At 50.4% G+C, this 26307-nt stretch overlaps 1 protein-coding gene across 2 annotated transcripts in view; it reads right to left on the bottom strand.

Moving 5' to 3' along the window:
* JADE1 (jade family PHD finger 1) overlaps positions 1-26307 on the bottom strand; it is a 57033-nt gene that overhangs the window by 14227 nt on the left and 16499 nt on the right. For both annotated transcript variants that reach the window (XM_082653441.1, XM_082653442.1), the window contains exons 2-8: positions 25105-25182; positions 15269-15354; positions 12082-12239; positions 9934-10121; positions 7166-7377; positions 4035-4202; positions 2673-2789 (exon numbers count right to left, since the gene is read on the bottom strand). In XM_082653441.1, the coding sequence (XP_082509567.1) occupies positions 2673-2789; positions 4035-4202; positions 7166-7377; positions 9934-10121; positions 12082-12239; positions 15269-15354; positions 25105-25156 (981 nt within the window). In that variant the 5' untranslated portion in view covers positions 25157-25182. The remainder of the gene's footprint in view (positions 1-2672; positions 2790-4034; positions 4203-7165; positions 7378-9933; positions 10122-12081; positions 12240-15268; positions 15355-25104; positions 25183-26307) is intronic.

Raw genomic sequence — 26307 nt, 5'->3', positions numbered from 1 at the left:
CACACCTGGTCACTCAGTACGCACACACACACCTGGTCACTATCAGTACACACACACACCTGGTCACTATCAGTACACACACACCTGGTCACTATCAGTACACACACACACACACACACACACACACACCTCGTCACCATCAGTACACACATACCTGGTCACTATCAGTACACACACACACACCTGGTCACTATCAGTACACACACACACACCTGGTCACTATCAGTACACACACACACACACACACCTGGTCACTCATTACACACACACCTGGTCACTTATCAGTACACACACACCTGGTCACTATCAGTACACACACACACACACACACACACCTCGTCACCATCAGTACACACATACCTGGTCACTATCAGTACACACACACACACACACACACCTGGTCACTATCAGTACACACACACACACACACACACACACACACACACACACACACACACACACACACACACACACACACACACCTGGTCACTATCAGTACAAGACAAAGTGCTCCTCTCTCCTAGCAGGCAGCCAAGTGGGAAGTAAAGTGGGAACAGATGACGGAGACACTACCAGTGTTTGGCTTAAACGACACTTCAACTCAGCGCCCCGACCTGAAAAGAGGAACTCGCCACGGCAGAACATTTATACGGGGCTTTGTAAAGACGCCAAATGGCCTTCCTCTGGGTTTTCCTATTCAGGTTGACTCAGCAAACAGATGTTACAGAAACGTAAGCCAGAGCCTTTCCAGCTGCAGACATTTCAGACAGGAATTCTTTAATAAAATCAGTCTATTCTGTGAAGATATGAAAAATCATCAAAAACTTCCTTGGCCTCTCCTCCTTCAAATTCACGTTCTGGGAAAAAGAGGTCAACGGCAACAAAAAAGTCATTTTATCGTCTCTCTTCAAAAGAGACACAGAGATCCCAATCGACCGCCTCCTGGAAACATCAGTGAAGGACCTACTCAGTAAAGGGCGTAATTTCTATCCTCAGAAGAACACCGGGTAACTTGGAAGAAAACGATGTCCATTTTCCTTGGTTTGCCCCAGCCTGTTCCCTGCAAGTGTTCGCATGGGCCGTCTGCACACACACACACACACACACACACACAGCTCTGTGTCTTCTTTTATTTTGTGGCTTTTAAAACATTTCTCCTTCACTCCCTCCTAACAGAACGCTCAGGCCAGAGGCTTTTGTCATGTTTTAATTTTAAGCAGATTCCATTCACATACAAAAATCTGCACTATTTTCAAGGTCCACAGCCAAATCCCACCAGCTGTCTCATGCCTCACCCTCTGAATATTCTGTTACGTTCTGGATTCTTGAACACCAGTGGAAGTGATAAGGAAGAAAAAGCACAACAGCTTGGCGTGTAAAATGAAAACTTGTAAAAAGAAACACCAGTCAGTGGATACCTTACACAGAGGAATATTTATCAGCCAAAATACAAGCTGAGTTTGCCAAATGAGGTCATTTCTTTAAAAGCCCCGACCGGCAGTTTGACCGAGCTTGTGGAGTGAGTGAGTGAGAGTGAGAGAGAGAGAGAGAGAGAGAGAGTGTGTGTCTGTGTGTGTGTGTCTGTGTGTGTCTCTGTGTGTGTGTGTGTGTGTGTGTGTGTGTGTGCGCGCGCCAAGCCGTTGCGTGTCCTGCATCAAGAGGGCAGCCGCCCCAAACCGGCACCTCTGCCCACGGACTGTGACGTGGGGACCAAGGAGGGGCCGGCGTCCCTGAGCTGGCGGCCCCCACAGAGGCAAAGGGCCAACGGCAGCCGCAGACAGCATCTGGAGACCGCGGTGGGACAGCACCTCAGGCCTCCGAGGTCACGCCTGTCTAGACGCCAAAAACGTGAGGCCCGGAGAGGAACTTCTCAGGCAGCGCTTTAGACAACACCAAGAAACAGCACGCCATCAATAGTCTCTCCGTGATCCTGTTATCTGCCTCATGGCTGTCTACACCTGCCTGTACGTGGACACAGAAAACGCAGGCCGGCTTCTTATGTACGAGCTCCCCTCCCCCAGCCCCACCCTCCCCCACACTGTACCATAAAAAAAATCAGATATTCAGACTGGGCAGAACCCCTGGTGCAGCACCTCATGGGTGTCCCTCCACCCACCCGGTCGGTGCTCCAAGGAGTCCCCGTTCTGCCAAATGCAAAAGGGTTGGCGTGCCAAGCTGATTTCCAACAGTGCGCACCGCACCAAGACACCCCACGCGCACACCTCTGAAACCAGCGGCGTCGGGGGCAGCCCCAGAGGCAGGGCTGCCGCTCGGCAGGCGGGAGGGTGACTAAGCCTCCAGTGCCGAGACTCCAGTTCTCCCCCAGAACTGTCGGCCTGTGGAAAGAGCTGCAATGCCAGGCTTTGGGCAGGGAGGGAGAAACCAGATACAAACTGGAGCTGCCCTGCAGCCCAGGCGGACTTCTGAGTTGCCCTGTGATGGTTACAGCTGGGGTTCCGGTCACACTGGACACTCTCCACCAACAGAAGGTGTGTATACTGGGCTGGAGACGTCCCTCAGCAACCTCAGAAGGGCTGTGAGAACCTCGTCCCGCTTCCTGGATTCTAGCCCCATCTCCAAGCCCTGTGACGGTCAGCTCACAGAGCCCTCCCCCGTCCCGCTCCCTGGAACACAAGGAAGGCTGATAATGCCATCCTGACTAGGCTGGTTACCTGTATGGAGGCCCCAAACTTCTCATTGCAGAGGCTGCACACCAGCGCCCACCGACTGCTGGGGATGTGAGACACCTTCGTGATGGGCTCCATCTTCTCGGGGCTGCCAATGCTCACCTGGAGGCCCAAGAAATAACAAGACAGGGTGGCAGAGGTCGTCAAGACAGGGGCCGGACACAGACAGCAGCAACTCAGAGATCCATTCCTCCCCCACGGCCCTCCTACCAGAGGGTGCCGAGGGGCACTCACCCTCCGAGCGCAGGTAAAATCCCACTTTAAAGCATCAGGACAGCACAGGGGCCAGCTAAGGGCCAACTCTACGCCCTCCTCGGGGGGGTCATCTGACACAAACGCCCTGTTTGTAAAAACACTCAGACACCCCAATGCTCACTGCTCACCTGAGTGACAGCAAAGACAAGGTAACCCATCTACTACACCTCTGGTCCACTAAGAAGCGGTCAGGACTGGAAATCCGTCTCAAACATATTGCAATCAGTTGTGAACGATGGAGCAGAAGTAAACATTGACCACTTTTAATCTCCCTCTCTCTAAAGAAAGCCATTCTCTTCAGTCATAAACTATCACTACATACAAAGCGGAAAACTACCAAGATAAAGGTCCCCTCCCTCTCCTCTCAGCCTGGATCACTGAACTGCATCCCTGTTAATACCAAAGCGTGAGACTCCCATGCTACCAAGACCCGAGTCGTGAAGCCTCAATCCAAATCACTCCCAGATCCTTTTCCTCGGGAGGAAAATGCACCAAAATCATATGCCAAAAAAATGCTGAAATCTGAATCACAAATGATAGTCTCAGAGCGAGCCAAGCAAATTAAATCAGTCAAGGTCTGGGACTTGAAATAAATTAGACCAGACCTGAAATTAAAAAGGTTGAGGCCAAGTAAGAATTTTAATAAAAAATCACAAAAATGTGACCTAGGGCAGTGGTTCTTTAACCGTGATGGTGCTGTATGCATGTCTCACCAGGCCCAGGAGTTTACGGCCCATCCCAGGGAAAGGACAGAGCCACACCCAGGCCGCAGCGCGGACGAAGGAACGCCGCGGGTCCGCTTCTGGGAGCGTGACAGCAGCGGAGGGTCAGCTGCAGTGGCATCAGAAGGCAAGTCTGAACACCTCCACCCAGAATCCAACTCACGGCTGCCTCCAGTTAACATTTCCACCAATTTACACACCACTGACCACACGACAGCATGCTCGAGATTCAATTTAAGGTGGAAAAATGGGTAGCAATTCAAAGGTGTCTTTTTACTCCTCGGCTACAAAGTGGCCCAGTGATGAAGGGCTCCCTGTGAGGACGAACAGCCACGGGCTCCCAAGGTGAACCACCAACACGGGCACCCACCTCGGGGATCCACAGCGCACAGCTGACGTGGACCCACTTGGTCCCACTGCGGGTAGGCTTCATCGCTCCACCTTTCTTGGGACACAACAAACACTTGGGCTGAACCCCCAGGGCACACGTCCGGCACAGCCAACTGCCCTCTGGGACTTTGAGAATTCCGTAACAGGCCTGTAAAGCCACAGCACATCCCCAAGGAAAAGAGAGAAAGAGAAAAAAAAAAGAGTTATTTTTACCCTGTGTGTCTACGAATTTTAAAACGCCTAGAAAGGTTTTAACAGAAGCACCCCCAAAATAGAGGCACTCCTTTCAGGAAGAGTGCCGGGCAGCCTCACAGCAGCAGTCGGGAGGTGGGTACAAGGTACAACGTACTTACCGACCAGAGGGTGGTCCTGAAAACTACTTGAGGACAGAAAGGTTTGTAAAAGAGCTGCTGTGTTGCTACAGATACCCATCTATATCAAGTTTCTAAATACTTGGGCAGTAAATCCTCAAAACTCTCTCCAGGGCTAGATGGCGGAAGGCATCCCTCTCTGATTTACTGATGGAGGTGGGCTATAAAGTGAGGGAAAAAACACAAAGCAGTTGAGAGCCTCCCAGAGCTACTACACGAGACACCAGTGAAAAGGAGAGGGAACTGAGGACCAGCCTCGCTCCCTGGGCTGAGCAAGCTCTACTGACCAGGCGCCGACACCCCGCCCGCCTCCCACACACAAGTGAGCACAACAGGCGCAAAAAAATGAGACATTCTAGACAAAGAGAATTTGGTCTCTTTGGCGGATAGTTAAAACAAAGCCTGCTTTGCATAAGATGGTAAATTACACAAGACAGCAAAAACTGCAGGAATCAAGGCAACTTAAAGTCACTGGGACGGTTCAAAGAAAGAAAAGGCAAACGTTAAAGCAGTGAAGAGACAACACCATGATGGTACCAGGAGCACATTCAGAGCCTTTTAAAAACACCAAACTGTTCAGGACTTTATCCTTAAATGAACTACAAGTCAGGAAGTGGAGAGACAGTAACATAGTTCCAATTCTCCAGACAGGAAAAACACAGCCACTATGCAATCTGAATATCCAGGACGCAAAAAGGAAACCACAGGATGATAGTTCAGGGAAGTTAAGTGACACTAAGATTGGAGCTTAGGAGCACTGTGTCGGTGCCATGAATGAGCCACTGTCAACACAGACTTACTGAAGGGAAAAAAAAAAAAATTTTTTTTTAATAGAGCTAACTGACACGATTAAGGTTTCAAATATCAGAAAGGTCTGTATCAGGCACTCGAGACAAAGTCTCATTTGAAGAGGTAATTTTTTTTTTTTTTTTTTACTGGAAAAGCAAGTCTAAGTAAAACAGAAGATTAAATAAAGGACGCCTGAAAGACAAGTCATGAAGAACATCTCAAAAGCAAAAGGAACCACAGGAAATGCTAATAGGCAACGTGGTGTGGCTGAAAGAACAGCAGACCAGGCTCGGGGCGGGGGTGTGGGGGTGGGTGTCGTCCAGAGCTCCCCGAGTTCCAGCTCCAGCTCTGCCACTAACCCGCAGTGGGACGCTGAACAGCCCACCCTGACTTCAGTTAACTCATTTATAAGCAGAGGGTTTGAGCAGTTTTCAAGCAGAACCCTTTTTTTCAAACAAGATTTGTCTCGTGGGGGGGGTGAGGGGGGAAGTAAAATAGCAGGAAAAGAACTGAAACATCATCCAAGTAAATGGCACCAACAACGTAAAAGCAACAATGGCAGCCACAACGCTCATGGTCTTGAAACAACAAAATCTCTCTAAGAATTCTCCATTATCCCGAGGAAAGCGCCTAGATAACTTGAAAACCCAGAGCTGCAGATGGGCTATAACATGACTTCATAAGCAAGAGACTTGTGGTCTCCCCATCAGGATGAGACGGGACAAGGCCACCGCTGGTAAAGTCCTCAGGCAGAAGGGAAACCCAGGAAGCAGACACATTCTAAAGAAAACAACAGTCAGGAACTTCACAAAGCAAACTGGATTCTTCTTGCCAAGAGGTCACCCAAGCCACTGTCCCTTTAAGTTGGTTTTAAATCTCAGCATCAACAGGTGAATTCAAAGAAAGTACCTCTGGAGAGCCTATTACCTAAAGAGTGTATGTGAACACATGTCCCCACAGAAATACAAATGACTTCATTACTGCATGAAAAAAATAAACGAAAGAGGTAAGCGTCCAGACTAAGATTCTCCCAAGCTTTTAAAATCACCCAGTGCCCAACCTTACTGAAGCAACCGCCAAATCCTCTCGACATCGCAGAGGACAGGAAATAACTTTCAAGAAAAGGGGACCCTTTCCGCTTGTTCAAGGGCTCCGTTTATCTACTAACATGTTAGCAAATGTTATGTGTTGACTAGTGTCCGAAAAGTATATGTTAAAGCAAGTCCTAACACCGCAGGTACCTCAGAATGTGACCTATTTCGTTTGGAAACAGGGCCACAGGACATGTAGTCAGTTAAGATGAGGTCACACTGGAGTAGGGTGGGCCCTTCATCCAGCGTGACTGGCGGCCTTACAAGAAGATGGCGACGTGTGAAGACACAGATGCGTGGGGAGGACACAAAGTGACGGCAAAGCCAGAGACCAGCGTCGTGCGGCTGCAAGCCAAGGGACGCCCACGACCGCCAGCAAACCGTCAGGAGAGGCGAGGAAGGTTCTCCGTCCTGGTTTCAGAGGGAGCGTGGCCCTGCTGACACCCTGATATCAGACGTCCAGTTTCCAGATAGCAAGACAACAAACTTCTGTTCTTTTAAGCCATCCAGCTCGTGCAAGGGCAACTAACACAGCAAACCAACCGCCTTTTCAAGAGTCCCCCCGCCCCCTGCCCTCCAGTGTTCTCAATAGCTATAAAGCCAAGTGTTGGAGCAGGGCAGAGGGGCTCATACAGTCTCAGTAAACCTGACTTCTGTGGATGGGAATAAAGGCACTAATGCGAAGAAAGAATGAGGTCCACAGAGGATCCTATTCTCCTGGTTGTAAAAGTAACAAGAAATACTTCAAACGCTAAGCACCCGTCAGCAACAAAAAAGATGGGCCCACGTCTTTGACTCATGGACCCTGTCTGGAGGAACCACCCCAGGGGGCCTCCTTCCGGGCCCCGCTGCCCACATACCTGGTGCACACAGATGTTGCACTTGTCACAGAACACCATCTCATTGCCGTCCTCACCGTCGGGCGACTGGCAGACGTCACAGACCACGTCTTCGTCGTATTCAATCCCCAGGCCTTCTTCAGTCTCTATAGCATGATTCATATTATCGTAGCATCGCTGTTCAAATTCCTCCAGGACCCTTTCCATGGTGTATTCATCTAACTCAGGCATTCCTGGAGGGAAAATGCCACAAAAGCGTTTTAATAAACCCGTATTAATAAATATACTACTATTCATACTAATAAAAATGCACAATGAATAAATAATATTATAAACAAATCTATCCTGAGTGCCCCCCAAATATTTTCTATTGGATGTCCCTCAGACCCTTCCAAGGAAGGGTCTTGAAATTCAGAGGCAGAAAGAGACTTGCACCCAACAGTTTGTTCCTTACGGTCAGGCACTGAAGATGGAGTGCTTGCTGTAAAAAGATCATTCCCAAAATGGTTCCAGGCTATTAAATGCATATATCGTTAGACTGTCGTTTCATTACAATATTATATATACCAACTAGCGTGTAAGTGACTTCAAAACCATGACCACCTATTATGGTTTGGGCATTTTTTTCCAAAAACACATTCCATTCTTGCTACTTAAAATGGTGCCGAGAACAGATTTCACTGTGAACGCTCAAATGTTTTTTACCTGGTTTATCCCTCCTCACCCTCTGAATTTACTAAGCTGAGATGCATAGTTAGTCAGACACATGAAAGACGGAAACACAAGGGACGTCTCAAGCAAAGGAGACAAACAGCTCCTGGTGAATCAAAGAAAATGCATTCTTATGCAAGAACGGCCAAAAACAAACTTCAGGCGGTTATCATGGTGTGGTTACAGCTAGTGGTGGGGATGAGACTTTTATTTTCTTCCATCTGCGGACGTATCCCAAACTTCCTACAATGAAAATACTCATGCAGGAAAGAAAAAAACAGCTTGTAAAAAATATTCAAACACATGTAACTGGCAAGAAACAACAGAAGTGTCATTAGGGCCAACAACAACTTATATGCATTATCACAGATTTAATTAAGACTTCCAAGTTTTAGAAAACTTGGAGCACACATTAGCGCTGACACTGTGATAAGCCCTATAAACACACAGTAAAAAAAGCCACCTACAATCTCAAACCTTACTTCATGACGAGGTCGTTTCTGCGCGGCCAGGAGGTTTCATCTCAATTCCTCCTACCAGTTCCGAAAACACCACTGGCTTTGAAAATACAGCCCTATGCCCTATAATTCATTTTTACCAAAAAAGACCAATAAAAGCTAAGACGAACGCCTTTACGCATGCGTTCGATACATGTTATACAACTGCATCGCTTATCCTGCCCAAGTATTCAGCTCCGCCTTGCAGTCTGACGAGTAAGCCCAGCACTCACCACCTAGACCACCCACCGAAGCCCCCGGTCCCTGGCCGTCTGTCCCTCTGCCTTAACACAGGACACCCAGTCAGTCCAGTGCGTTACAGCTGTCTTTACAAAGTAGAATTTTATAGTCTATGAAGCTAAAACATAGTACTCAGTTCCAAGAGAGCACTGAAAACTCCCGAACAGACTCCCACCTCCTAGCCTGCTAACATCCTGGCCACTAACACCTAAAACCAAGGACCAGAAGGAAGGAGATCTACTTTATCAAAATATCGGAGTAACAGCTTTCCCAGCTCAGTCCACACCATCGTTCCCATTCAAAGGCTGGGGAGCAGCACGCATGGCAGCACCTGTCACACGCCAGGCCCCGTGCTAGGCTCAGGCTTCCACACGAAACGAAGTCTTGGCCCTTCAGGGCTTTGAAATCCACCATGAAACACTCCGTAGATATTCACCATGTGCTAGACTGCACACAGACAGCCTGTGCCACCACTTCCCGACCTTGACCTACATACAGCACATGCTAATGAATCCTCACGTCTCTCACAGGAAGCCCAGACTGGGTCTCCCTGACTTGCCATCACCACACTTCAGGCAACCCTTAGCAACCTGAAGTGGTGTGTGAGCCGAGATCCAAGTGTCCTCCTGGTCGTGACACAAGGAGATGCAAGCAAACGAGGTCCTCTGAGCCGTACATACACGAGAATGGTTGACTTGTAGAAAAGATCGCAATGGGCAGGGCACCCAGCTAAGGTAGGGCTTCACCAAAGGAAAGCCAGGACAGATCGACGGGTGAGAGGAGAAAGCACTCAGGTTTGGAAAAGGACCCAAGGGGAATCACTGAGGTGAGAACACGAGGGATGTGTTTGGAAAATGGTGAGCTTGGCTGGAGTGGCGTCTCCTGTGAGAAACTGCAGGCCACGGCTGAAGAAGGCGGCATCCGAATAGCACCGCCGGAGGGGGAAGAAACAGAACACCGGAGCAGGAAACTGTGGACCAGATCCTTGTGCGATCTCGGGGAAGCGCTGCGTTTCTCTGGGCCTCAGTTCTCTTGAGGTAACCGGCAGGGTTGCGGGGTGCAGGGCAGGAACTGGGAGCCCCCGCTTTCCTGCCCGTGGAAGACACCCCTCCTCGATCCCACCTCTCTGTCCACGAGACGCACACAGACTGAGTCCCTCTCAGCACACCTGCCGCAGCAGGACACGCGCATCTCCAACAAAGAGCCCGTGATCCCGAGACCGGACTGAGGCCGAGACGGAGCTGGCGTCGCCAGCGGTGAGGAGCCTCGCCCCTGAACCGCGGGCCTCACGCACTCGCCGCTCATCGTCCGCGGCCAAGCAGCAGAGCCCCCGCCTCTCACCCATCTCCTTGAACTCCTCGTTGGTCAGTTCCAGCCACGCAGCGTCCATGTCGTTGAGATCGTAACGACACACGCTGTCGGCCAGCGTCCGGATGTCAACGTAGCCCAGCTCTGGAGGCTCGGAGCCCGACGAGACGATGTATTTCTTGGGCCTGATGAACATGAGGGACTTCTCTTCAGACACGACCCTGGTTAACAAGAAAAAAAAAGGCAGCCAGGTCACCCTTCCTGCCACAAGAAACGAAGTCTGCCAGGAGGCCCCCAAGCGAGCTTCCACCTCCAACCCCCAAACCTTAGGTCACTGCCGGGTTCAGAGAGTTAAAACCCTAACGCCACCGCTGATAAAACAAAGCAGGAGTCGTTAAAACCCCTAAAATAGAAAGAGATGCAAGTGAAAACGCTGCAGAAGTCTTCAAAATCAGCCTCTCCCACGTGGCCTCCCAGGACGCTGCCGTGCCCAGCCACCAGCTGTGACAGCAGTGTCAAGGGTTGAAGATTACATCACTTTCCACTAACCAGGCCTGCCCGCCCCTGCTGGAGGCCACCAAGCCCTGGCTTCTCAGGGACACGGAGGCGGCCAGAGCAGCCGCATGGCAGGGCACACACAGCAGAAGGCCGGGAAGCCAAAGGGAGAAACCCGTCACCTCTGGTTCTAGAACTCAGGCCTTGTCCATCGCTAAGCAGTCTGAGAACCAGAGTCCCAGCCACGGGCGGGATGTTCCCGGCACAGCTGGGGACCCAGGGAGGAGCACAAGTCCCCTCCGCTCCTGCACTTGCACCCTCGCCCCCGCCCCGGGAACGCCTGGAGAACTGCCGGCCCCCGCAAAAGAAAGCGCAGGAAGAGGGCGAACCACTGCCGACGGGGAGTGAGGCGCCTGGGGAGCACCCCATGGCCACCGGCCCTCCACCTGCACGTCGCAGCGTGCTGGCAGCTCGCGTTAGCACCCAGCTGTCCAAAGAGGCCGTCGAGGTGTTTCCGTCACCCTGTGATTACCAGGGTGGCTTTACCTACAGGACACGGAGACAGGCACGGTTAAGGGAGTTACTCGTCCCACTCAGCTAAGGGCAGGGTTTTAGCTGACACTTCCATGAGCCGTGTTAGCGTTTACTCGTCTTGTGCTGGGCTCGTAACCCCTGGACTGGGATCGTCAGTGCTGCACAGCTAGTCGGAGCTGTGCCCCAGAGGCAACCCTGAGGCAACCAAACCGTGTTTCTCCCACAGAGCCCAGTGAAACCCTCCGTCCACTCCACAGACTGCAGCCTGACCTGTGGAGGCATCGGAGCGGTCGTTTCAGCCTGCATCTTTATGGGGACATTTGTCACAGAGATCCCAGACACAATAACCAGGCTCGACCACCGCCGGCGCCTGAGGGACAGGATGTGGGTGAGGGCCAAGGGGTAAGTTCAGTCCACACTTGGCAACGGTGAAAGAGGTCATTTCGCAAAGCAGGCAGGTGACTGACCACGCAGCGGCGGCGAAGCCGGCTGCCAGCTGAGCACAGAGGGCACTCAGCTCCCTCGCCCCGCGAGGAGCCTCAAGGCCAGTGGAGCCGGCCGGAGAGGAAACAAGAAAACCAAACCGGCCCAGCTTCACGCTGAAGCCTGTCAGCGAAGAGCCGACCCTCAAGACCCTTAAGGAGAAAAGTGGTTAGAAGTAAATCCAGAGAAAGCCCACCCGAGGAGTACGCCTCAACACACTCCTCCGCTAAGCTCCCCGTCCACGGGACCCGAACCTGGCAGGACTGCTCACACCTGTCCTCCCCCAGAGGTGGAGGGACCACGGCAGGACCCAACCGATGACAGGCACCTCTCTCCAGCACAGCGGCCCTCCAGAGGGAGAGGGGAAGCAGCTGTGCAAACATCCAAATGTCCCTCCCCCGCAGCCAGCCACTTCCCAGGGAGCCTTGGAATTTACCTTCCTCTCTAAGAGAGAGGCACCTTCCCAATTGGCTGCAATGTTAAGTTCGGAGGCCCATGGCCCTTAAAAGCACTACCTGCGGACCTGAGGTGTGTTTCTACTGCATTTCTCTTTCCCCAGAAGCCTCACTGCTGACCCAAACACCACTGCTCCTCTCAGGCACCCGGCTGTCAGGGCAGAAAGGCAACTGTCAGGGGAGAGGCGGCGCCCCTCCCCTGGGGCACGTCTACCTGGCCACGGGCTGAGGGATGGTCCCAGGGCTCACCGGCACCTGGACCCCTTTCTCCCACTCCTGTCTCCAGGGATCTGCCAGCACATAGTACTCATCCGGGTTCAGCTGGTAGGAGTCATGCAACTTCATGGCAGTGATCAGGTCTGTCCTAAACACCTGGAAAGGGAAAGAAAGGGTCACTGACATTGGATATTTGCATTCTTACTCAGAGCGCTGGCAGCTGCAGGGTAACCATGGAGCTGCCACGTAACAAGGTCACTGTTTGAACAGAGAACCAGTCTGACCTATTACAGGAAACCCCTCGGCCTGCCACGCCCTGGGCCTCGCTCAGGGTCGGAGGTGGCAGCAGCTCACACTGCCCTCCCTCCCTCGCCAGCTCTGAGAGATGGCGACGTCCGCACCAGCTACTGCAACACAGGAACCTCGCTACCGTCCCCGGAAAAACTTCTAAGAACTCCCAATTCACCAAGCAGGCTGCTGAAAACACGCGCCTAAAAAATCCCTGGAGGGAGATATTTCACTCAAGGGTGACTTTCTTGTAAATGTTTAAGAAATAAAACTCCACTAACCATGTAACAACTCCAAGCCAAAACCCAGAGCCCCCAGGGACCCCTCTTCTCGACTCAGACTGCCTCTCCCCACCTCCCGCCTGCCCAGGCACCCGGGCTTAACAGCAAGGTGTCCGGGGAGGGCGGGTCCTGGTTGGCTAGAGCCGGGCAGAGTACAGGATGGAAACATCTGGGAGAGAAGCAACGACACACCAATGGAGGCAAGGTAGAAAATGGGCTGGTAAAGAATGTGTTTGCACACCTTCACCCGGCATAACTTCTACTAGGAAAGCAGCATTTGTGGGGAAAGGAGAGGAGGGAGGGAGGGGAGGAGACAAGAGAGGAAGAAAGAAGAAAGCAAGCAAGCTACCACCCTCTCTTCACCCTGCCACGAACAGACGCACAAGACTCAAAAGCACCCCTCGGGCCTCATCTGGGGCCAGGAGGGGAGCAGCACAAGGGTGGCCCCCGCGTGCCCGCTCCTCCTGGCGGGGGGGGGGAGGCGGCCGGAGCCCAGCCCACTCCTGTCCCAGGGCCGCACGAGGAAGCTCTGACCCTGGCATTAGCGCCGGCCCAAAGCTGTATTTGGCACCAAGCGTGCCTGCATCTGTAAGCTACACTCCCTGTTTACACAAGTCACAATGCTGAACTCTCTCTTCTTGGGACAGGGAGTTCTTTCTTGTGCTGCTAAGCACAGTTCACACTATACGCCTGCTAATAGGTCCGTATTTGTTTTTCCCGGTGGCTTTTCGGGCTGGTGATCACTTAAATGAACGTCACCGTAACGAAGTCTGAGGCAGTGTCTGAGGAAGAGCGCCACGTCTCCAGCCGGCCGTCTGGGGCCCGACTTGCCTCCAGTTTGCCACTCCTCATCTCTAAAGTCCCAGTAACAAGCAAGAACCTGGCTGTGCACCCACACACACAAAAGCACAAGATCAGGCCCCCCTGCAGCACCGAGCCCTGTGGCAGATGCCCGCCCGCGCCCTGGGGAGCATTAACTTTGCCAGCCGTGCCCTGCAGACCCCCAAAAAGTCCTTTCAAACAAAGTCGCAGATCTACACCTTCAGGAAGCACATCAGTTAAAAACACGTTCCAGCTAAGTCTGGTAAGTAACAAGTAAGGGATTTTGCCCAAGAAGGAGGAAAATCAGACTGAAGCAACAAGATGAGAAAACGCAGCGCAACGTTCCTGCGCTCAGGGACTTGGACGAGGACGGTCAGGGACTGAAACAGATGCCCTCACATGGACGTGAGCTCCTGAGTCCCCAGCTGGGCTCCACCCTAGCACTCCATCCAAAAAAAAAAAAAAACAACGCTGGAACAAAACACAGGTCAGGGACAAGACTGGCACCGTCCACACTTGCCAGTGCCGACTCTGGGAGGGGTTTCTAGCTGCGCCTGGGGCACCGGTGCTCTCACACAGGTATCAGCTCCCTGTTGGAGCACCCTGGATTCCTGCCCTGAAATAACAGGAGTGCGGTGTGTACATCAGAAGGGTATTGAGGGGGCTGTGGAGGGAATTAAAGAGAGAAAAAAGAGCAGCAGAGTCACTCCCGATACCAGAGGAAAGGAAGGCAGCGCTGCAGATTCAAAAGGACAAAGGCCTGGAATAAATCAAGGTGATAAAACGGGCACCTTCTCGTGAGCATCTGATCTAATGTTTAAGTGTCCCCTGGGATGGTTTCGCACAATTCTGAAGTATATTATACGCTACTTCCTCGTGGAGGAAGTTATTCCACAACTAAAGAATCCTACGCTCAACACAGCGCCCCCGGCTTCCCTGCTACCGTCGAAGAAGTTCCTCATGGATGGCGGCCTCTGCTCAGTCGCTACGGGATGAGGCTGTCTTTGAAGTCATCCCACTAAGAGGCAGTGCAAAACCAAGGGGCTGGACAGAAAACTCTCTTCCCCATAACCTGCTCACCTAAACACTGTGACAAACTGAAATGCCTTTTCTTCCATCACTTAGATCCTCAGAGCCCAGTCCAAGGTTTTCAGAGAACACAGATCTCAGGAGTGGGAGGGGCCCCTAACCAACAAAAGCCACAAAGAAACTCACCCAAAAACAATTTTGGATACATGACAGATAGGTAGATAATAACAAAATGTGAGGGAGCAGGGAAATGTAAGGTGAGAAACAAATTTCAAAAGAAGGGGAGAAAGCCTTAAGCATAATCCCCTAAACAGAATCCCAGAATTACACTGGGTTTTGCCAAACAAACCACAAATTCACGACTAAAACTTGAGGCTGGCAGTGACCAGCAGCAGCTGAACATGCTGATCTCCAGGCCATAGGAAAAGTTGCTGGGAGCCAGCAAAGGTGAAACAGAGAAGGAAAAAAAAAAAAAAATGAAAAGAATTAATAATAATAATAGCTAACATTTACTGAGCAGGATTTACCCTCTACATATTAACCTCTGGGTGTTAACCCACTTAATTCTCACAAAACTCCTACGAGGTGAACACCTGTATTATCCCCATCTTACAGATTTGGAAACTGAGGCACAGAGAGGTTAAGTAACTTGCCCAAGAATGCACAGACTGACACCACTATCAACCAACCAGGTGTGTGTGTCAACCATATGTACTCACGCACACACGTACGACACGCACAGTCACGCCAGCATTCAAGAAATACCTCTGAAGGCTTTCGATCTTCATGTCTGGAGCATGAACTTCTCCTGTGCTGGGATCTGGAATTCTGTGACCAAGTAGTTGACAGGCCTAAAGAAACAAATATCCGAATAGGAATAAATTACAAGTACACCAATCACTGAGGGTTCACAGGGTTCTTTTTTTTAACCAGACTTAGCGAGGCGCTCCTCAGCACCGCCCCAGGAGCCGGCCCGTTGCTCTGCCAGAGCTCTCCTCTCCCCCCCTGGAGCTCCTCCACCCCCACGGCTCATTGAAACGCTCCCTTCCCACAGCAGGCCAACAAGACCACTCCGCACACACTGCGTTCAGGGCTGCGGCGTCACAGGCACAACTCACGGGGGGAGAGGCCTTTCAAGAACACCGTGCGGGCAGAGCCTTCACCCATGAGCCTGCACTTCTGCAGAGGTTCAAAGCCTTGCATTGGTAAATAGAAATTCAGAAGCTTCTCTCTTAATTTCCAGTAACTTTTAAACACTACCATCATTGTGCTAAATCCTAAAGCCGTGCCCCAAAAAGTCTGACTCCACAACAGAACTTAGCAATCCCTAAAAAAGGGAAACTCAGACCCGCCGTAGACTAGGTGCTCCGGCCAAATCACCTTTCAAATTGCCTACTCCCCTTTCCCAGAGAATGCCTGTCAGCTCTCTTCTGAGCTCCGAGGACAAGATGCTCTTATCCTCTGTCGTGGGGCCTTTCCCCCGCCAAGCCACGGAAACTGGAAGCCCTACCAGGCCACCTATGTCTCTTAACACTGCCACCGAGTCTGAGCTCCTCTCGCGCCTGAGACCCCTCTGCAGCACTGTCTCCACCCTGCCTGAGACGCTCCCTCAGCCGCAGCGGCAATTCTCCTTCCTGGTGTCCCCACTGTGGGTCCCTGCCCTCCCGCATGAGCTCTCTCACCTTCTTGCTCCAGTGCCCTCCCCGGGGAGCGCCCATCCACGCCCATGGTCTTACCTGGCAGGCCCAGGAGACTGTCAGACCTGCGTTCCCACACTAACCTCCCTCCCCGGCACCAGGTCCATGTTCACCCTTCAGATCAGACATCAGTCAAGCCCACGGCGTTCCTGAGATCAGTCAACCCAGCACAACAGCGACTGGGCTAGACATTATACTCAAACCTGCTCTCCTTATTCCTACTTTGATGCATATCACCACCATCTCTACCTGAAGTCCGAAATCAGAGAGTCATTCTAGACTCTCTTCACTCAGGACACATCCACTCCACGGCCCAACAGCTCAGAGCCCAGCTCCTCTTCTCTGCCTCTGCCACCGCCTCCTGTCCGCAGGTGCCGTACTGACACCAGAGATCTGAAACAGCCCTAACCACCTGTCTACCTTCCCAGTAACGTGCCTCCATGGTGAACAAACTGTACCATCTCCCAGAAATTAACAACTCCCCGCCCCAAATAAAAGCTAAAAACTGAGGGAACTGCCATTCTACCAGTAAAATCACTTGCCACTCAAAACAGGAAACCCTTATCTCTACAGATTCCAGAGACAAGGGACACAGAATCAAAGCATCCTTAAGACTCTGGGGGCATTAGGGAGTAGGTTCTGCCCATAAGCCTATCATCAGATTTGCAATGACAGGGACTGAAGGGGATTGCCAAGCTTCCCTCTGACAGGGAAGGGCACGACCCTTGATGGCCAGTCCTGAGGCTTGTTTACTGGGTCAACTGACTGACGGTCTGCTGCTACGCCAGCAGAATTAGATTTCCTATCGGTGACGCTACCGCACTGTTCAGTAACAGTCTAGAAAATTCTTCTTTAAAAAACAATCCTAAGTGTGTCTCTCTAGACTCCCAGATGAACAAGAATAAAGTTCACACCCACACTGAAAGAAATACTCTGGGCACACTGGGGTGAGCCTGACTTGTAGGAAGCTCTGAATCTGGTCACCACTGGAAAAAGGAAGACAGAAGCCAAATTAGAAACCTGATGAGGAAGGCAGCTAAGCAGCTCATGTCTCCAGACAGGCCTCTCCTCCACCGTCCGGTCCTGCAGGCCATCGTCTGGCCAGCCCACAGGCGGTAAGAAGAGACAGGGGAAAAGCACAAGACAATTGTAGACGGACAGCCCCGGGGCTCAGGGAGGGCGAAGAGGTGCAGGGCAGACAGGGATGCCCCCTTTACTGTGAATCACTAGGTACAGGGTTATAAATGACAAGAAATTTTAAGCCATTCCATTGCTGTACTTCAATAACTAACATGGGGTCCGGGGACACAAGCGCTTACGTCGAACACTTTCAGAGTTAAAAGCAGCAACAACAAATTCATGCATTCTTAAGTTTTATGACCCTCTTTTGCCTCCTTCTGGGTCAGGATCCCTCCAGGGTGGTTTCCAAGGTTGCCAGGAAGCTTGCAGCTTTGCTGGCACAGGACACATCCAAGTAATTGCAATCATTTAGTAACTTTTTCCAGGGCTGCTTCTATATTCTTGAAAAATGTTGCCTGCTTTTAAAAACAGATATTCAAAAATGCTACAAATCTGGTATCTGATTGTATTACCCAAGAGAAATTCTGGTCCACCCAGAAAGTCTGTTCCTCTTCCTTTTAATTTGCCTAATGCAAAAAGAGGAAGAGAAAAATTAATCTTACTAAACTCACTTTGCAGAAAGGGAAAGACTGGGGGGAAAGCTAAGTTTAAATTATCACTGACATAAGGAATGTTCTTAGCTTATTTATAGAACCACCCAAGCATCCACTGACAGAGTGAATGAATAAACAAACAGCGGCCTATCCATACCATGGAATACTACCCAGCAATAAAAAAGAACGAGCTGTTGATACACACAACACGGATGAATGCAGGAATAATTATGTGGAGTGAAAAGATAAAAAGAGTATGTATTGTATTATTCCATTTATATAAAACTCTGGAAAATATAGACTAATCTATAGGGACAGAAAGTAGATCAGAGGTTGACTGGGGAAAGTGGGGAGAGAAGGATTATCATGAGTTTTATGATTTCATGGGTGTAAACATGTCAAAATGTATCAAAGTGTACAAATTTAAATGTGTGCAGAGAATAAATGATGATTTTCTACCATCCATTAACAGTAAAGGAAAAGAAAACGCTCCGTTTTACCCTGCACAGGTGGTTTGTGTAAAACCTAGACTTTGCTGCTGAACAGTGAGAAGCTGGATCCTCCCACGTCCAGCAGCAGACAGTTGCTGATGGTGATTTCCTCCTTCTAATTCACCTTAACACTGTGTCATAACTAGTTACAACACACAGTATACCTAAGTCAGTGCTGTGCACACAGCAGAGCCTCAATTTTTTAAAAAAACGTCTTTAAGTGAACAGAACACAGTGCCGTTGTTTGGGACTGTAACTCAAGAGTCGGAGGTGGCTCTGTTTCACCTATGAGAAGTCATGCTTTTGATCTCGAGGAAGATGAGGCCATGGGAAACAAAGCACTAATGCCTTTAAAGACAGCATGGCGGGGGCACTGCTTCCTGACTGGAACACACCTCCATCTACAAAGACATCCACGGCCAGTCCACAGGAGACTCCAAGCCAAGTGCCTTGACGTTCCTACGCCAGTTCTCCTCCCTCACCCATGTTCCCTCTGGATACTTCCCAGAACACGATCCAAGCAAAAATAATTCGCACCCATTTTAATTTTAAAAAGTTATGTCACAGAACATTTTTTTTTGAAAGTATGTTGGAGGAAAAAGAATTTTAAGCCAGAAATTAGAGTATTTCAAACACCAAAAGGACTGGGAGATTCTGATTTACACTATAGTAAAATACTGGCCACTTGTTAGTTCTTAAAAACCACGTGCTAAGATTATGCTGGGTTGGTGCTGCATTTTGTTGTTTTCAGAATGCTAACATTTAATGACAAGCTAAATTAAGAATATGGCAAATAGGGCTTCCCTGGGAGTCCGCCTGCCGATGCGGGGGATACGGGTTTGTGCCCCGGTCCGGGAGGATCCCACATGCCGCGGAGCGGCTGGGCCCGTGAGCCATGGCCGCTGAGCCTGCGCTCCGCAACGGGAGAGGCCGCAGCAGTGAGAGGCCCGCGTACCGCAAAAAAAAAAAAAAAAAAAAGAATGTGGCAAGTAAGATTTTGTTTTATTTTCTCGTTGCTTTCAGGAGAAGTTAGGAACTCTAAAAATTTGGCAATAATATCTAAAATTATTTTATTGCCCACACACAAGATATTACTACCTAAAGTTAAGTCCGCTCTAGTGACAAGCGTACGTGACTTTTAAATTCTTGACATATACGCTGTTTGAGTATCAACAATTAATCTCCATGAAACACTGAGAAGAATTAACAGAAAATAAACCCTTGCTTTGTTTTACTATCCCCACCTTCCCTTAAAACAGAAATGTGGGGGGAATAATAAAAGCTATAGCAGGCTCACAGGTCGCGGCATCGAGAGCGTGGCTCCCGTGCGCGCACTGCATTATGAACCCTGCCTTCTGGTGCTATTATGCATTTATCTCCAACACTCTCCTTTGAAATATTAAAAATAGTCATGCTGTCTTGCCCTAGATCTAAAATAAGGAAGAAAACCTCAAGAGCAAATCTAATACATATTGCACACACCTCCGACATTCGGTAGCTCGTGTGTGTTAAGCCTCCCAGGTGGTGCAGCGCATGAAAGGTTCAGAAATGAGAATGAGTGGCAGCCTGGGTGGCTGTTCACATCGCCACAAATGCAAACTACAAAAGAACCTCACCACTGACCAAATGGCGAATCTCCTGTGGCTCAGACCCCGCCTCTAGATGCTAAACACTACTCTGGTGTCTTCAGGAGTGTTAAACCAGCTTAACAAAGGAAGGTGCTGGGACCCGGCAAGTGTGGAGCCCTGCAGGCCAGCCGGTGTCACCACAGCAGAGCAGGCTGGAGGGAGCAAGGCCAGGCCAGCCCTGTGCCAGTAAAGTGGTGCTATGCAAAGTCCTATCCGGAAGAAGAAAATAAATGTAATGTAGTTCTACTTGCTTGAACTGCATGATAGAAGACGAGCCTCTCACACCACTGCTGTGTCTATCGGGGTCTGACCCCACGTCTCCCACAGCCCAGCCCTTCCATCCCAGCATGGCTTAGCTCTAACCGTCCAACTCACTTCCACCTTCCAAAGAAACAAAGCTTAATGGGCACCTTAAGAGAACTGGCCCAAGAATGTTTCAACATACTTGGGCCTTTGACCAACTGACACAATGTTTCATGGTCACCCGGCCCTTCTGTTGAGTCCAAGTCCACAGACCAGATCATGCTGTGCTAGTTACTCCTCAAGCCCAAGACGATGCTCTGCCCATCGATGTCAAGGACAAGCCCCAAGTCGGGTTTGAAAAGGGGTAAAGCCATCTCCATGTGCCTGGAGGAGACACGGGCACAGCCCACGTTCTGTAGTACTTGAGCCCAAAATTCCACATTTCAAGAATTCCTACACAACTCTGCGGTATCACAAGATGCAACTGATGGGGGGAAAGGAGCAAATTAAAGGTACAGTCAAACAGAAAGAGAAGTGGAAGCAGAGTTAACTTTTATGCAAAAGAGAAACCTCCAAGAAGCCTCCAGAGACTTGCCATGAAGGAAACCAAGCACAGCCAGACCAAAAACACGACGGCAAGTTATTAAAAACTGTAACATGAAGGGTCCAAAGCAGAAAGTACATTTCACCCACTAAAAATTCTGGTCTTTCTTCATTTTCTATCTGTAAGCTGGAGAGAGCCCAGAAAAACAGAAGCCCTCACAAAACTTCATGTTTGCCACTCATCGACCTGCATTACTAAGTGCAGAATTAGTAGGTTTGAATTTTACTCAGCTATTCTCTGTGCCTTCGTTATCACCAGTGATGGAGCAGAAGCTGGCTGGATAACTGGAGAAGACAGGAGTGTTTCAGGGTCAGCGCAGGTGTGAAAAACCGGGAGACCAGGCAGGGCCCTCACAAGGTGCCTGGCCCCAGAGCCCTCGCCACACACCAGGCCTTCCCACGGGGTGGTCAACACAGCCCTGAAATTTAGGGCATTAGGCAGGTGAAAATGGTTCCCAGACCCAATTCCAACACGTGCTTGTGGAAGCTTCCCCACACCAACGAGCAACTGTCAGACGCCAGCAGCGTGTCCAGGAATTCAACTCAATTCTGACTCGGAGATAGAAACAGATTCCAGACTCAGTCCCGTGAGACCAAGCTCCACTTCAGATGCCAGTTGCCAAGCCCAGGTTATTACCTGTGCTTCTGACTGGCAGAGGTTCCCATGAGCCCCTCTCCTCGGGTTCAACTACTTTGTTAGAGCGGCTCCCAGAACTCAGAGAAACATGTTACTGACTAGATCACCAACTTAACTCTAAGAGGATATTGAAGGATATGAGTCAACAGCCAAACGAAGAGATACGTAGGACAAAGCATGGGGAAAGGGCACAGAGCTTCCACGCCCTCTCGGCGCGCACCGTTCTCTCCCAGTCACCACGCACTCGCCATCTGGAAGCTCTCTGACCTCTGTCCTTTTGGGTTTTTACAGAGGCTTCATTACCGAGACATGATTGATAAAATTATTGGCCAATGATGACCGATTCAACCTCCAGCTCCTTCCTCCTCCCTGCAGGCTGGATGGAAACACCAAAAATAGCTGGGGGACCCACTGCCACATTTGCCAAAACCCCTAACACAGAGGACCATGGACTTGGAAGCAGGAAATAAAGTGCTTGTTTCCCCGGGCCACACCCTGGCACAATGCATAACTTCAGAGACTGGCTGAGCCACCCAGTCCCAGGAGCCCAGCAATTACAGACACAGCCTGCAAACACCCCAGTGCTACTTCATCCAACTGCCAAGGCTGGCAGTCCAGGGCACCCGGAGAAAGGCTTCAACAACTATGACTGCAGCTGGATGAGGGCTTGCACTGGCACAGAAAATGCCGGTCCATCCCCAACTGTAAATACCACACCGGTGTTCCCCTGGACCAGGCCAGAAATCAAAGCAAAGGGCTCCACCCAGCCCAGGAGGCCAGCGGGGCCTAGCCGTGACCATGGCTGGTGCTGGGGCCCCAAGCTGACGTCCGCAGCTGCCTCTTCTCCACGTTGACATGCTCTGCATTGGGCCGGGAGCTGCTGCCAGGCTTCCGTCGGGACCGCAGGCTGGAAAGGCTGGGGAGAGGCCACCGCACGGACCGCCCATCTCACAAGCAGGGCTGCCAAGTACTCAGACCCAGCTAAGGGCAGGCCCAGTTCTGTGCACCTGACTGCAGGGGCAGAAGGCACCTGCCCACACCCACCACGTGCCTACACAAGAGGATGGGCTCCAGTGCCAACAGGCAGGCTGGTGGCAGAAGCCCACACTGGGCAGCAGCTGCCCTCAGAAAGGATGGGGAGTGTGTCCCATGGTGCAGATAATGTACATGTGTTCGTACGGCTTGGCATTCTGGGGGTCTCAATGAGAGCTGTTTACCACGACCATCATCCACCATAATGACCAAATCACTAGGCCTGGACAGACAGCACAGCCATCAAGTGTCACCACTCGCTTCACACTGAATCAACTCCAGGACACAGCCAGCCTGCCTCCTTTCCACTAGCAGCTAGCATCCTCATCCTCTACCACCACCACTCTATTTCCACGTGTAGCCTAGGGTAGAACAAAACCCAGGTTGTACCCTGTAGGTATTTATCTTAGTCCTCCATCCCTGCCTTCTTCAGGGAGGCCAGCACAGACACAGGCATATTAGCTGGAGGACGAAAAAGGCCCATTACCAGGAAGGTGACCTGATGGATAGACTTTTGGTGGGGACTTTGGGGACTCTCTTCCCCTAGAGTTCTGGATGGAAATATAGGTTTAGATGAAGCATTTGGTCTTCTAGGGCTGTTATGGGCTGAACTGTGTCCCCCCAAATTTCATATGTTGAAGCCTAACCCCCCAATACCTCAGAATGTGACTGTATTTGGACATAAAGCCTTTAAATCGGCGTTTAAATGAAAATGATTGGCCCTAATCCGACGTCACTGGATTACAGGAGGACACTTAGACACACACAGAGACGTCAAGAATGCACATCCTCTAGTCCAGAAAGGGGAAGAGTCTAAGTCTGAGAGAACATTCCAGGAGAACCTTTTCTAACCCAGCTCTCCCAAAGTGGACATGAGGCAGTGCTGAGAGTCAACAACGTGAGCACGGACCGGCTCCTCAACCAAAATCAGAGGAAAACAGGACTCTGAGCCTTTTACCAGGCACTGTTAGTACACGGACATAACTCATGAACCCTTCTTCTGATTAATTCTGAACTTAAAAAGCAAGTTGTTTTCTTTTTTAATTGCTGCAGGACAAATTGTGTACACGGGCTAACAGCAAGCGTTTATTGAGTGCTTGTAACTCCAGAGGACACTTTGACCGGCACCACAGGGGGCAGAAAAGAAATACCTAAGCATGTTTTTGCCTCAAGGAGTAAAAAGCCTAAGTAAATAGAGAAAACAGGTAGTGAGGGCCGTGAATAGATAAGCGCTAAGAAGTTCAGGGTTCCCGAACGCTCCCACAGACGGGGTACAGCCCCTTAATACCGCTCCCTGAAACAGAAGGAACGCCCCTCTCTCTGGAGTGCTTACCCAGCTCACTCCTCCCTCGCGCCAAACATTAGCTCCCACCATCTGTCCCAAGAGCTCCCAGCCCTTCACCGTCCTCCGGTCTCAGCTTACTTCGCAGGTACCCCCAACACCCAACACCCACCCATCACCACCAGTTCTCCTTCCCACTGCTCCATGCCTGCACCCAACGCTCCAGTCAAACTGCTGTGTTTGAGTTCTTCTGTTTTTAATGTTTCCGGTGGCTGTCAGTGTGGCCACCTACAGCAAAGCTTTGCTTTCTAATTTGCCACTTTTAATCTGCCGAAAACTTGGAGCGCGGAAAGACAACCCTGTTTGCCTGAAACGATTTCATCCTTCAGGACCTGCCCAACTTTCATCTCCTCTGTAGGTTTCCCTTGCCCTCCCCCTCCTGAGTTTGTGTCTACATATATACATTTCCACAGTGCATCAGAAAGGCATCTCCGACTGTCCTGGTGACTTTCCATCGGAGCTCAATCTTATATATGCCAAAGACAGAGTTCCTTGAAAGCAGGCCCAATACTTTTCCCATCACTCAGCAGAGCGAGCATTCTTTCAAGGTTTCCCAAATTTGATCTGTAATATAAAACATAAGATAACGGGCCAGAGCTCAGGCACTGTGCTAGGTACAAAATTTCCTTGTTATCTGAAGGGAGCTCTTTCCAGGATCGTCTGTTAGCTTCCCAATACACAGATGCTGTGTGACATTTATTTTGCCTGCCTGGAAGCCAACTAACTTCTGGTTCTCAGCTGCACTGTGAAAATACGAGGATGCCAGAGAGCTGAGATGCATACAGTAGTATTATTAAATACAGGCATGTTCAAATCAACTGAAGACCGCCGACTCGTGTACTTAATATTTTCACATCACACTAGGCAGTCCTCAATCTCCCTTTGTATCGGGGGTTGGACTAGTTAATAATTAACTGGCTTCGATTAAGTTCCCTTTTCATAAAGAGCAACTGTGAAGTGCTGTAAATGATGTTTAGGAAAAACAGACACACCAGTGACTCTTGAAACTGGATTATCCATCTCTGGAAAACAAACAGGAAGCCTGAGGAATGCCTGCCTGCAGTCAACCTTACCCAGAAAGATTTGGTTACAGACCTGCAGTATCACACTCAGATGTGTTTCTCAGGCCTCAGCTCTTCGCTGACCTCCCTGATATTCGAAGGGCCTCAGCTATTTAAAGCATTACATTAAAGAACCATGTTTTTACACTGACCCAAACCCTGGTAGGTTCCAAGAACAACAAAGCAGGACTTACTGCCATTGTCGTCAGAATCCTCACTGCTGCTGGGAAGGCGACCTCGTTTCATGATCTCCCCGGGAAACAGCAGGCAGCCTGCAAGGCAATGAGACAGCACTTAACCCAAGATGATAATACACAATCATCAAGTTGTGCTTCAGATGGCAGCCCAGGATTTACAGCACACAAAAGCAAACAATCGGCTTTAAGTAGCATTTGAATCGTAAGCAGTAAAAAGACCAAAGATACATAATGAGGTGCAATTATTAACAGAACAGGTTCAAAAAGGAGGGGGAGGAGTGGAGAAGTCACATATCAGCAGGTCTCCCCAAGGTGCCAGGCCTTCTCTCTCGTTCCTGTGACATTATCACTACAACTACTCCAGGAGTCTCCTTAGGGGACTGGCAGCAGGCTCTGCAGGAACAAACCCCCGGCAATGAGCACAGGGCTTCCTCGCCGCAGACAGATTCGTATTTTACGCGTGTGCGTATGCGTGGGGATGGGGCTGTGCCGGGACGTGTGAATATTTACGCTGCGCTGGGCGTGACGATGCTTCTCGGGCAAATTTTGCTAAAAGAAGCCCAAAAGCTGAGTACCTGGAGTCCTAGGAACAAAACCAACGGGACAACTGGGAATGCAAAGGTATCCTCTAGTCATCTCCAACCCCTCAGTGATTCACTGGGATCCAGACCCCTCCCCTTTACTCCTTAGGAAACTCAGGCTAAAGCGGCCACTTACCCAAGGTCACATTGTGAGCAGGGAACTTCTAATTGCAAATCCAATTTCACTACCCTTCACCCCGACTCCTTACAGGGCTTGTCCAACCTAACTCAGCCAAACTAAGAAAGCAGTTCGTGCAGACACCCAGCCCACCTTGCCAACGCCTGCCAGGTGGTAACAGGCCTCCAGCACCACAGAAGAGAGAAAGACTGCATTCAGGAAAGAGGGCAGTGCACCGAGATTGAACGGCCAGTCACTGAACTTACACAGGTGAACTCGAGGTTATATTCACACAGGGCAGCTTTCCAAACAAATCCGAAAAGCTCTTCCAAACTAAAACTACTGATCACCTCGACATCTTTAGGGCCCTGATCTTACCGCCAGATCAGTGACTCCCAATGAGGGAGGAGGGCTTTCCAAGTCAAAGTATGGTTGGTCATCCATTCCCTACCCATCCAGCCCCTCAGAAAAGTATATCCCAACCTCTCCCTCATTGGGAAT

The sequence above is a fragment of the Grampus griseus genome, assembly GCF_964374135.1.
Source record: "Grampus griseus genome assembly, chromosome: 4".
NCBI lineage: Eukaryota > Metazoa > Chordata > Mammalia > Artiodactyla > Delphinidae > Grampus > Grampus griseus.
Note: the sequence above shows the minus strand (reverse complement) of the source record. Positions and strands in the feature narration are given on the sequence as shown.